At 39.4% G+C, this 14,293-nt stretch overlaps 1 protein-coding gene across 1 annotated transcript in view; it reads left to right on the top strand.

Moving 5' to 3' along the window:
• Positions 1–2,585: 2,585 nt before the first annotated feature.
• The window catches only part of LOC111982560 (melatonin receptor type 1B-B-like), an 82,249-nt gene continuing 70,541 nt past the window's right edge, over positions 2,586–14,293 (top strand). Inside the window, exon 1 of the mRNA XM_024014144.3 lies at positions 2,586–3,419. Within this exon, the coding sequence (XP_023869912.1) occupies positions 3,239–3,419 (181 nt within the window). The 5' untranslated portion in view covers positions 2,586–3,238. The remainder of the gene's footprint in view (positions 3,420–14,293) is intronic.

Raw genomic sequence — 14,293 nt, 5'->3', positions numbered from 1 at the left:
AAAATATCAGAAACTTTGAACATCCCACAGAGCACCGTTAAATCCATTATTAAAAAATGGAAAGAATATGGCACCACAACAAACCTGCCAAGAGAGGGCCGCCCACCAAACTCACGGACCAGGCAATGAGGGCATTAATCAGAGAGGCAACAAAGCGACCAAAGTTAACCCTGAAGGAGCTGCAAAGCTCCACAGCAGAGATTGGAATATCTGTCCATAGGACCACATTAAGCTGTACACTCCACAGAGCTGGGCTTTACGGAAGAGTGGCCAGAAAAAAGCATTTGCTTGAAGAAAAAAATAAGCAAACACGTTTGGTGTTTGCCAAGAGGCATGTGGGAGACTCCTCAAACATATGGAGGAAGGTACTCTGGTCAGATGGGACTAAATTTGAGCTTTTTAGCCATCAACTGTCTGGCGCAAACCCAACACATCTCATCACCCTGAGAACAGCATCCCCATAGTGAAGCATGGTGGTGGCAGCATCATGCTGTTGGGATGTTTTTCATCTGCAGAGACTGAGGAACTGGTCGGAATTGAAGGAATGATGGATGGCGCTAAATACAGGGACGTTCTTGGGGGAAACCTGTTTCAGTCTTCAAGTGATTTGAGACTGGGACAGTCCTTCCAGCAGGACAATGACCCTAATCATACTGCAAAAGCAACACTTGAGTGGTTTAAGGGGAAACATTTAAATGTCTTGGAATGGCCTAGTCAAAGCCCAGACCTCAATCCAATTGAGAATATGCCATTGGCTAGATGTGCCAAGCTTATAGAGACATACCCCAAGAGACTTGCAGCTGTAATTGCTGCAAAAGGTGGCTCTACAAAGTATTGACTTTAGGGAGATGAATAGTTATGCACGCTCAATTTTTAGTTTTTTMGGGTCTTATTTCTTGTTTGTTTCACAATTAAAAATATTTTGCATCTTCAAAGTGGTAGGTAGGCATGTTGTATAAATCAAATGGACATTCATGATTCCATATGTGTTATTTCATAGTTTTCATGTCTTCGCTATTATTCTACTTTGTAGAAAATAGTAAAAATAAAGAAAAGCCCTTGAATGAGTAGGTGTGTCCAAACTTTTGACTGGTACTGTATACAGTTGAAGTTGGAAGTTTACATACACTTAGGTTGGAGTCATTAAAACTCGTTTTTCAACCACTCCACAAATATGGGGACAAAGATCGCACTTTTTGGAGAAATGTCCTCTGGTCTGATGAAACAAAATAGAACTGTTTGGCCATAATGACCATCATTATGTTTGGAGGAAAAAGGGGGAWGCTTGCAAGCTGAGGAACACCATCCCAACCGTGAAGCACGGGGGTGGCAGCATCATGTTGTGGGGGAGCTTTGCTGCAGGAGGGACTGGAGCACTTCACAAATAGATGGCATCATGAGGCAGTAAAATTATGTAGATATATTGAAGTAACATCTCAAGACATCAGTCAGGAATTTAAAGCTTGGTCGCAAATGGGTCTTCCAAATGGACAATGAGCTTAAGGACAACAATGTCAAGGTATTGGAGTGGCCATCACAAAGCCCTGACCTCAATCCTATAGAAAATGTGTGGGCAGAACTGAAAAAGATTGTGCAATCAAGGGTGCCTACAAACCTCACTCAGTTACACCAGCTCTGTCAGGAGGAATGGGACAAAATTCACTCAACTTTTTGTGGGAAGGTTGTGGAAGGCTACCCGAAACTTTTGACCCAAGTTAAACAATGTAAAGGCAATGCTACCAAATACTAATTGGCTGTATGTAAACTTCTGACCCACTGGGAATTTGATGAAAGAAATAAAAGCTGAAATAAATAATTATCTCTATTATTATTCTGACATTTCACATTCTTAAAATAAAGTGGTGATCCTAACTGACCTAAGACAGGGAATTTTTACTAGGATTAAATGTCAGAAATTGGGAAAAACTGAGTTTAAATGTATTTGGCTAAGGTGTATGTAAACTTCCGACTTCAACTGTATATATATATATATATATATATATATATATATATAGTTGTTGGGGCGAGAATATAGCACACTGGAACTGGTTGAGGGAACTCATAGGAGATGGTGCTCCCCAGAAGCCCAGAGAGGAGGTGCACAATACCCCCTCTGCACAGACATCATTTCAACATCTAATTTTGATTTACATTTGGTTGAGTTGTCAACTAACGCGAATTCAAGGTGAAATCAACTAAATTCACCATGTCATTGGATGTTGGTTAAAGGTTACGTGAAAAGACGAAATTCCCTTTCATAGATTACTTTTTGCCAATCCAGTCAGTTTTCCACGTTGATTCATCGTCATCGCTTTACATGTTTTAATTGAAATGACATTAAAACAATATTGATTCAACCATTTTTTTCCAGTGGGTCTGACATTCCAGTCCCTCATACCCAATTCACGCTCCGTGGTGGTAGCCAGTGCGCTCTTCATACTGGGAACTTGACACTTTTTGTTGTGAAAAGGTCGGTCACAGCCGGAATCTGTTGTGGAATAATAGTCATTTCGATGTCATACAACGTTGTTTCCAGACGGCGCACCGCAGGCAGACAGACATCTTCAAATTAATGAACAAAATATTGTCACCGCGCTGAGCGAAACAATAATAATGAAACAAACGCACGCTTCACTGAGCTCGGGTTCGAAGCACGAGTTAATGAATCCGCTTCCCCGATATATCCTCTTTCTGAATACAAACCAACCGTCTGGCTCTCGCTCGCTAGTCTGATTGCGCTGTGGTTTCGCAATTCCGAGACAATTTTAAAACAAATAATTCAGATCGCAGCCAGACTTTGCCAGAGGCAAGACACACGGCAGCTCACAGCACTGCGGGCAAGGTTCGGTCCGACCGGAACAGGAGAGAGAAGGATTGAGAGAAAGCGATAGGCGCGTTCACACAGGGATAACAGCTGGACTGGATATGCAAATGAGCTGCCAGGAATGAGGGCACGGAGCACACACGAGTAATCTCATCGATAGGGGATATTAGGGTCAGCTAGCCAGAGCGGGCGCAGTTATAAACAACTCGATGAAGGCGCGCTCACTCGGAGCAAGTTGAGAAACTGTGTGCATCACAGACTGTCAAAACCCAACGCGACGTTTAACATATTCAGCTATCAAATAGGCTACAAGTCTACTTTTGCAACAACATGTTAGTGTTTTGTCAGAAGGACAGCGGGGTTTGAATGACTCGGACGAGGAGGACATAAATTGGCAGCCCTAAGGTTTTCGAAATGCCAGAGAATGTTTCGTTCTCCAGGAACCGCACGGAACTGGAAGCGCGGCCGGGGGCGCGTCCCGCATGGGCTATCACGGTACTGGCCAGCGTGCTGATCTTCACCACGGTGGTGGATGTCTTGGGCAACTTGCTGGTTATCATTTCAGTGCTTAGGAACCGGAAACTTAGGAATGCGGGTAAGTGGATAATTAGAATTATTGTTATTGTTATTGTTATAGAGAGAGAGAGTAGTGTGTGTGTGTGTGTGTGTGTGTGTGTGTGTGTGTGATGTAGAGAGAGAGAGAGAGAGAGAGAGAGAGAGAGAGAGAGACGGAGAAAGATGGTACCCCTGGTTATAGCCTACCTATAGCCTACCTTAATATTGTTGAAATTATTTGGCATAACATTGACTTATCGACCAATAAAAAATATATATTATAAATGCAATGACAAGGAGAGATTTTGAAAATAGGATTTCGGTCTTGTGCCTTATCTGAATCACTGAACGGTCTCATTCACACCAATAAGCCTACAGTCAAGACCCCATATGAATGAGACTGCTGAACATACTGAATGTATTCCTCCTATGCGGATGGTGTGAACATCATATGCATTTAGTTTACTTTATGCACAGATAAAAAATTATGATTGTATCGAATGTTGACGATTGTTATGGGAAAATGTTATGTCTTATTGTCTGTAAGGTGTTTTAACCTATGGCAATGCTTTGAGAGTCATTCGGGAGTCACTTGTGAAGAGCTACAGGGAGTTCTCAGATCTTATTGTGGTGCTCGATTCCTACCAAATAATGTACACATAAAGTATACATAGATTATGATTAGGATAACATATTTAAATCTCATGGGATTCTTTTAGCTTGCTTTATTGTTGCCATAATCCATTGTTCTATCAATATTGACCTTAATTGTTATTTAAAAGTATTGTTATTAAATAATACATAAGCAAATATACATGTTTTTTTTGTTTGTGTATAAACAGAGGCCTACACTTTTTTTTTCTTTTCAAATTGGGTTTTGACAACATTTTTAAACTAGAACTGTTTTCATAGGCCTGTCGTGTCCATAGAGAAAATGCAAAAGTACCACAGTATAAACCGATGGATTCCCGCCATTATCCACCAGCGCGGAAAAAAGGCGCACGAGCACCAATTATACCAACACACGTCAGCTGTGTGCCCATTCGCGTGATTTATAATATATTTATTTTGTTTGGCGTTTTCTGAACGGGCTAGGTAGCTGTCATCTAGGTTACTGATTAATATTGTAATATATGTTTGAAGACAGAAATACAATTTAGTTGTGATGGTTTGGGGATGTAATGCAGGGGCCGGGGATTAGTTGTAGTACTGTCGGTCAATTCCAGTCTGTTGTTCTCAACACTGAGCTCTCAAATCTCTGTAGCACTTTAACAGCAGTCACAGTCGTGATTTATCGTGCTCGGTTCACTTGCTTTTATTCAGGCATCATCTACTAGGGGTGTCATGCACCCTAAAAGTCTGAGGGGCAGCTTATTCCGGGAATCTAGAGCAATAATTATTAGGCTTAATTCTATGTATTTTTCTGCATATGCTCTGAACTTACGAACGCCCAGAGCACACTCTGAGCGTCCTCTGGCACGCCAGAGTAAATTTACTAACACTCCTTAAATATGCTTCTCTACATCTTTTCTAAAATCTGGGTAAACATTTGAAAGGCATGTGAGTCTTATTCAGAACAACTTCAAAAAACAACATCATAAAATTGCAACGTGGCTAAGAGTATTACAAAGAATCAACAACAAATAATAATAATACATCAAAATATATATACACAGTACCAGTCAAAAGTTTGGGTACACCTACTCATTCAAGGGGTTTCTATATTTTTACTATTTTCTACATTGTTGAATAATAGCGAAGACATCAAAACTATGAAATAACACATATGGAGTTATGTAGTAACCAAAAAAGTGTTAATTGAGATTCTTCAAAGTAGCCACCCTTTGCCTTGATGAAAGCTTGGCACACTCTTGGCATTCTCTCAACCATCTTCACCTGGAATGCTTTTCCAACAGTCTTGAAGAAGTTCCCACGTATGCTGAGCACTTATTGGCTGCTTTTCCTTCACTCTGTGGTCCAACTCATCCCAAGCCATCTTTTAATTGTGTTGAGGTCGGTGATTGTGGAGGCCAGGTCATCTGATGCAGCACTCCATCACTCCCCTTCTTGGTCAAATAGCCCTTACACAGCCTGGAGGTGTGAACTTATCAGACCAAAGGACAGATTTCCACCAGTCTAATGTCCATTGGTCATGTTTCTTGGCCCAAGCAAGTCTCTTATTATTATTGGTGTCCTTTAGTAGTGGTAGCTTTGCAGCACTTCGACCATGAGGGCCTGATTCACTCAGTCTCCTCTCAGCAGGGCTCCCGAGTGGCACAGCAGTCTGTTTTTAAAAATATATTTTTTATTTCTTTAACTAGGAAAGTCAGTTAACCTCTCTGGGATAGCGGGACGCTAGCGTCCCAACAGCCTGTTAAAATGTAGAGCGGCAGATTCAAAAAAAAATCTATAAAATCAAACTTTATTAAATTACACATATAAGATACCAAATTAAAGCTACACTCGTTGTGAATCCAGCCAACATGTCAGATTTCAAAAAGGCTTTTCGGCGAAAGCATAAGATGCTATTATCTGATGATAGTACAGAAGCTACACTCTCTTTTTTGACAATTTCAACCATGCCGGCGCTACTCAAAACGCAGAAATAAAATATAAAACATGCATTACCTTTGACGAGATTCTTTTGTTGGCACTCCAATATGTCCCATAAACATCACAAATGGTCCTTTAGTTCGATTAATTCCGTCCATATATATGCCAAATTGTCCATTTATTTTGGCGCCGTTGTACCAGGAAAAACAGCGTTCAATTTGCGCAAAATCACGACAAAATATCAAAAAATTACCTCTAAACTTTGCCAAAACATTTCAAAGTACTTTTGTAATACAACTTAAGTTATTTGTAAACGTTAATAATCGATCAAATTGAAGACTGGTCAATCTGTTTTCAATACAGGATATAAAACAAACTCACGGTACTTTTCAAGTCTTGCTCAACTCTCAAACATAAACAAAACGACGTCACTCCACTTCCAGGTCAATATCTTTCTCTGTTAACTTCTTGGAACTATAGGGGGTGCTGTTCCGCATTAGCATATTTTGGTCTCCAAATTAAACTGCCTCGTGCTAAATTCTTGATCGTACAATATGCATATTATTGTTATTATTGGATAGAAAACACTTTCTAGTTTCTATAGCCGTTGGAATTTTGTCTCTGAGTGGTACAAGAACTATATCTACAGCACTTTTCATGACAGGGGTCAGATTTCAGAAATTTTTACCCCTGATCTGGAGTCTGTTTTTAAGGTGACAGTGAATGCTATGAAGAAACCGACACTGCCTACGTCTTCCTCTGGGTGTCTGTACGTCATCACGTTTTGAATGGAATCGATTGCACAATCACAGCCATTATAAAAGAACAAAACGTATAGGTACCTCCCTTTCTCGTCGCGCGCCTGAAGCGTGAAGGACATCGGACTTGGCCTCATTCCAAATCGTTGTCTAACCAGCAATATTTCTCCGGTCATGTTTTCAGTCGTTATAGTTGTTAAAAACATCATAATGTAGTTAATTTGAACCGTTTTATAGCAATTTATATCCGTTTAGTGCGATTCTGAGGAATTTATTTGTCGTGCACTTTCTAGCTTTGGAACGTTTCGCGGTCTCGGTCGTTGTTTGTGAGCATTTCGAAGGACAGAGGACATCTATCGACCAAAAGAAGATTACAACATAGAAAGGATACATTGCCAAGAATCTGATGGAAGAACAGCTCAAAGTAAGCAATATTTAATATGATAAATCGTTGTTCTGTCGAAATATTTTAAACGCATATTTCGCCATTTTTGTTTGTTATCGCGTCACTTGGCGAAACCCTGTATTGAAAAGTAAGGATAATTTAAAAATGTAAGTCACGCGGTTGCATTAAGAACTAATTTGTCTTTCGATTCCTGTCAACCCTGTATTTTTTAGTCAAGTATATGATTAGCTTTCAATTAAACTAGATCACTCTGAAAGATGACGTCAGACATTTTGAGGCTTGATTTCCTAGTATTTCAATTGTGTAACCACGGTTTTGTATGGCTAAATATGCACCTTTTCGAACAAACTGTATATGTATTGTTGTTAAAATGATGTTACAGGAGTGTCATCGAGAAGATCATCTGAGAAGGTTAGTTGAAAAAATTAATATATTTTGGCGGTGATTACGTTATACGTCTACTTTGGCTGGAATCGATGCTCTGGTAACGTTTTCACATGTGGTATGCTAACTTATTATCATTATTGTTGTTTTCGCGTTGTAAATAAACGCTTAGAAAATCTGAAATATTGTCTGGAATCACAAGATCTGGGTCTTCCATTGCTATGGCTTTGTCTAGTCTTTTACTGAAATGTTTTATTAAGAGTAAATTGTATGGTCATACACGTTGCTCTCTATAGTAAATTCTAGTCGTCTTGTGATGGTCGTGCAATTGTAAACTGTGATTTCTACCTGAAATATGCACTTTTTTCTAACAAAACCTATCCTATACCATAAATATGTTATCAGACTGTCATCTGAAGAGGTTTTTTCTTGGTTAGTGGCTATCAATATCTTAGTTTAGCCGAATTGGTGATAGCACCTGAAGTAGTAAGAAACTGATGGAGTTAGAAAAGTGGTGTATTTTGCTAACGTGTTTAGCTAATAGATTTACATATTTTGTCTTCCCTGTAAAACATTTAAAAAATCTGAAATGGTGGCTTTATTCACAAGATCTGTATCTTTCATCTGGTGTCTTGGACTTGTGATTTAATGATATTTAGATGCTACTATCTACTTGTGAAGCTATGCTAGCTATGCTAATCAGTGTGTGGGGGGATGGGGGGTGATCCCGGACCCGGGGTAGAGGCTCGTTAGAGGTTAACTAAGGAAAAACCTTAACCTTTTTCCATACAATGGCGACATCCAGTGGAAGCAGTAGGAACTACGTGTATACTGATTAGAATTCTGGTTTGCCCATAACAAACCATTGAACATACAGGAACTTAAAAAGAAAAAAGTTAGTCCTCAGGGTTTTGACTGCTATATAAGTTCTGTTATACTTACAGATATGATTCAAACAGTTTTAGAAACTTCAGAGTGTTTCCTATCCAAATCTACTAATAATATGCATATCTTATATTCTGGGGATGAGTAGCACGAAGTTGAAATTGCGCACGCTATTTTTCCCTAAGTGAAAACTCTGCACCCTATCCTCAATAAGTTTTAAGAACAAATTCTTATTTACAATGGTGGCCTACCACAGCCAAACCCAGACGACACGGGGACAATTGTGCGCCGCCCCATGGGACTCCAAATCACAACCGGATGTGATGCAGTCTGGATTTGAACCAGGGACTGCAGTGATGCCTCCTGCACTGCAGTCTGGTTCAAATCCAGACTGCATCACTGCAGACTGCAGACTGTTTAAAAAACAGTTGATGTTGAGATGTGTCTGTTACTTATACTCTGTCAAGTGTTTATTTGGGCTGCAATTTCTGAGGCTGACATCTCTAATAAACTTATCCTCTGCAGCAGAGGTAACTCTGGGTCTTCCTTTCCTGTGGCGGTCCTTATGAGAGCCAGTTTCATCATATCGCTTGATGGTTTTTGCGACTGCATTTGAAGATTTGATCTTATGTATTAAAATTTGAAATTAGATTTTTTACTTTGGATTAATGCAGAGACACAGAGCTACAAAAGTGTCTATCATAAACTACATTTGAACAATGGGAAAGTAATTCTGCTTTGAAAGTTGATAAACTTGAAACCTCACTTTTGAGAAAATGACCTTTTAATGTTTTGGTGCCTAGCTCTTCTTTGTCTACACCCATTCACACCCTCTTATGCTTTAGCTCCACCCATCTCTTTAAGGTTGATCCGAGTGTTCTGTTTTAACAACAGCAGTCAAGCACCCAAGCTAACTGGCTAACATTGGCTAGCTTGAGATATGAATAACCGGATCATACATGTAATGTTAGCTAGCGAGCCAGCCAGCCAGCTAATGTTAGCTAGCTAGCTAACAGTACAGTTTAACTTGAAATGAAAATTACTTTGTCAAAATTAGAAATGTGTAATATCTGAAAATGCAACAAGCTAGACTATCTTACGGTGCTCTGAAATCAGAGTGGATAGCCAGAGTGAATTTACCAGCTACGTCTATCAACCGTTGTTGCAGTGACATTCTATTGAAATTGATACTTGCATTTTGTCTTTTGTTATGTCTTTTGTTAAGACATGTAGCTAGCTAGCTAGCTAAACAATGTACCATAATCTCAACTCATGACGTTACTACCCTGCATGAATCTGCAGGTAGGTAACCAATCAAGTTCAATGTTAGCTAGATAACATTAGGCTATAACTAGCAAAGCAAATGGCTCTGAGATACAAATAATAAGATCATACACGTAACTTTAGCTAGCGAGCCAGCCAGTTAACGTTAGCTATCTAGCTAACAGTGCTCTTTAACTTGAAATGAAATCAACTTTCTGTTGAAGTTAGAAACGTTTAATATCTGAAAATGTAGCTAGCCGTTAGCTATACTATCTTACCCGTATACATCATGGATAGATGGACGCTTCTCCCTGTCACGGATGCCATGGTTGCCCTTAGTTTGAATATGTAATCCGGAGACAGTTGTTTTCTCTATTCCCTTAGCTATTATACTCTAATTCCACTGATTTCAAAATTCGGTCCTCCAGAAAGTGGAGAGAAACACGTATGCAGTTCTACTACGCGATATAACACTATATATATATTTTTTAAACGGGATTACATACAGATACTGACCAGCTCAATTAGGCAAAAGCGTGCTATATGGCAGACCAATCCGAAGTCATCTCTCGGCATGTCCAGCCCACTCATTATCTCAGCCAATCATGGCTAGCGGGAAGGTTGCTGATTTTTTCTGTGGCTAAAGCAACCAAGCTCATCATTATTTTTATTTTTTTGTATTTACAGATGGCATACAAGTTTGCTATTAAGGCACATGAAAATTCATATGTTCCAGAAGGCATTTCTGCAAAAAAAAACATTTTGATAAAAAAAAAAGGTTTACGTTTAAATGGCTCTCGTGTGAAGTAGTGACCCGCTACATACACCTACTTTCCTGAAATGAGTCACATTTGTGCTGTTCTTGCCATAATATGGACTTGGTCTTTTACCAAATAGGACTATCTTCTGTATACCAACCCTACCTTGTCACAACACAACTGATTGGCTCAAACACATTAAGAAGGAAATACTTTCCACAATTAACTTTTAACCTCTTGACGCTAGGGGTCAGATTATTAATATATATTTTTAATAACGTTCCCAAGGTAAACGGACTATTTCTCAGGTCCAGATCTTAGAATATGCATATACAGATTAGGATAGAAAACACTCCAAAGTTTCCAAAACTGTCAAAATATTGTCTGTGAGTATAACAAAACTGATTCTGCAGGCGAAAACCTGAGAAAATCTAACCCGGAAGTGTTTTTTAATTTTTTATCTGTGTTTCCTGTTCCGTCTTTCTTCCATTTAAAGGGGTATCAACCAGATTCCTTTCCCAATGGCTTCCTCAGGCTGTGACCAGGCTTTAGACATAGTTTCAGGCTTTTATTTTGAAAATTGAGCGAGAATTTTCAAAACTAGTCAGGTGTCCTCTGATTAGTTCCTGCGCGTGAGAGGGGTAGCTCTCCATTTTCTTTTTCTCTCTTATTGAAGAGGTTACGGTCCGGTTGAAATATTATCGATTATGTTTGTTAAAAACAACCTGAGGATTGATTATAAAAAACATTTGACATGTTTCTACGACCATTACGGATACTTTTTGGAATTTTCGTTGAACGGAACGAGGCTTTGGTTTTCTGAACATAACGCGCAACCTAAATGGCGTTGTGTAACTGGGAGTCTCGTGAGTGCAAACATCCGAAGATTATCAAAGGTAAGCGATACATTTTATTGCTTTTCTGACTTTCGTGACCAAGCTAACCAAGCTAATATAAGGCTAACTGTTCTAGCATTGATTGATACACTCACAAAAGCTTGGATTGCTTTCGCTGCAAAGCATATTTTCAAAATCTGACACGATGGGTGGATTAACAACAAGCTAAGCTGTGTTTTGGTATATTTCACTTGTGATTGCATGATTATAAATATTTTTTGTAATATTTTTGAATCTGATACGTTTGGGAATTTTCTTCTGCCTTTCAGGACCGGAACGAGGCTGTAGTTTTCTGAACATAACGCGCAACCCAAATGGCGTTTTTTTGTTATAAAAGTAATATTTATCGAACAAAAATAACATTTATTGTGTAACTGGGAGTCTCGTGAGTGCAAACATCCGAAGATTATCAAAGGTAAGCGATTAATTCTATTGCTTTTCTGACTTTCGTGACCATGGTAATTTGGGGCTAGCTGTTCTAGCATTGATTGATACACTCACAAAAGCTTGGATTGCTTTCGCTGCAAAGCATATTTTCACAATCTGACACGATAGGTGGATTAACAACAAGCTAAGCTGTGTTTTGGTATATTTCACTTGTGATTGCATGATTATAAATATTTTTAGTAATATTTTGCGCCCTGCAATTCAGCGGTTGTTTAGGAAAATGATCCCGTAGAAGGGATCCGTAGCGCAGAGAAGTTAACAAGGGACACCTGTTAATTGAAATGCATTCCAGGTGACTACCTCATGAAGCTGGTTGAGAGAATGCCAAGAGTGTGCAAAGTTGTCATCAAGGCAAAGGGTGGCTTTTTGAAGAATCTAAAATCTAAAATATATTTTGATTTGATTTACACTTTTTTGGTTACTACATGATTCCATATGTGTTATGTCATAGTTTTGATTTCTTCACTATTATTCTACAATTTAGAAAATAGTAAAAATAAAGAAAAACCCTTGAATGAGTAGGTGTGTCCAAACTTTTGACTCGTACTGTATATACATACATTGAGTGGACAAAACATTAGGGACACCTTCCTAATGTTGCGTTTCACACAATTTTGCCCTCAGAACAGCCTCAATTCATTGGGCATGGACTACAAGTGGTCAAAAGTGTTCCACATGGGTGCTGATCGATGTGGACTCGAATGCTTCCCACAGTTACTGTATGTCCAGTTGGCTGGATGTCCTTTGGGTGGTGGACCATTCTTGATACACATGGGAAACTGTTGAGCGTGAAAAACCCAGCAGCGTTGCAGTTACTACCATACCACATTCAAAGGCACTTCAATCTTTTGTCTTGCCCATTCACTCTCTGAATGGCACACATACACAATCCATGTCTCAATTGTGTCAAGGCTTAAAATTCCTTTAACCTGTCTCCTCCCCTTCATCTACATTGATTTGAATTGGATTTAACAGGTGACATCAATAAGGGGTCATAGCTTTCACCTGGATTCACCTGGCCAGCTTATGTCATGGAAAGAGCTCCAAGAGGGCCACTGTGAGGGGGCACGTGCCTCTGTACCCCCTATGGACATGACACCTCTACCCTGATCTAACGCATGGGTGCAGCCAGTCAAGATGCCAAGATGTGACAGTTCGCGTCTAGCCCCAATACACAAAGAAAAATAAGTGCCTGTGTCCTAGCCGCCTCCTAGTTGCATAAATATTGCATTCCAAAAACAACATCTATTGATAAAATGTCTTGAGTACTTGTTGGTAGTATAGGTTTTTATGTCATTATTGTAATAAGAGAGAAATTGCTGTAGTCTGGGAATGGAGAGAGAATTTATTGGAATGGCTGTGCTAAACTGTAAAGAGCTAGTTCATTGTGCATTGTATTGTGTTGTGTAACACAGAGCGAGAGAATTGTCAGCATCACTGCACACACACACACACACACACACACACACACACACACACACACACACACACACACACACAAACAAACTACATGATCCTAAAGCTCTTAAACCAGTGAGTACTTGTTGGTAAACCAGAGGAAGAATACTGTAAGTACCATTGCAAGCAAATATTGGCACTTTGCCTTGGGAACGTTCATTTTCAGTTTGATCAAACAGCACACATACAGGTAACTTCCAAAATAAAGGAAACACTTGAGTAAATAAGGAATACAAAGTGTATTGAAAGCAGGTGCTTCCACACTGATGTGGTTCCTGAGTTAGTTAAGCAATTAACATCCCATCATGCCCAGTCGCCCATAAAGCTCGCCAGCTTGTAGTCCTAAAAAATGAAATTAGTTACATCTGGTTCGTTCAGCCATTCATATGGCGGAAATGAATTGGGAAGGAATAGGGCTTTGGGATAAACACAGAAAACAAGGTCTGAGGTTAAGACAGGCTTTGGAGATCTTATACGTTTTGTTCAATGAGATAATATCACCCATTAAACATTAATTATGAAGCCTTCATAAGCTTTTATGTGCTTTCTTTTATTACATAAATGCTTCCAAATTTACAAAAAGTGAAGTTAGCTAATGAAGATGACCTCATAGAAAAAAACATACATTATCTCCTAATCCTGTCTTTACAACAAACCTTATTTTCAGAGTTTATCCAAAAACCCTCCAAAAACTCTGTTCATTTCCCCATTGGCTTTGGCCAACGAGCTATGGCGGAGTTAGTGCCTACAAAAAGACGTCATTACTATTGCTCTATATTATTTGGGTTACCATGGCTAGATGAAGAGACCTCAGTGACTTTGAAAGAGGGGTTTCAAAGGAGCACATGCGGTTTAAAGTTTGTGCTTTTTTGTGTGTGTGACTCAGTCACCAGATCTCAAACTAATTAAACACTTTGGGAGATTCTGGAGCGGTGCCTGAGACAGCGTTTTTCACCACCATCAACAAAACATCAAATGATGGAATTTCTCATGGAAGAATGTTGTGGCATCCTCTGATAGAGTTCCAGACACTTGTAGAAACCATGCCAAGGCGCATTGAAGCTGTTCTGGAGCGGCTGTCGTGTGCACGCACGCCAATTGTTCAA

This window comes from Salvelinus sp. IW2-2015, linkage group LG22, assembly GCF_002910315.2.
Source record: "Salvelinus sp. IW2-2015 linkage group LG22, ASM291031v2, whole genome shotgun sequence".
NCBI lineage: Eukaryota > Metazoa > Chordata > Actinopteri > Salmoniformes > Salmonidae > Salvelinus > Salvelinus sp. IW2-2015.
The sequence above is the reverse complement of the archived record's forward strand: the minus strand, read 5'-3'. Positions and strand labels throughout refer to the sequence as shown.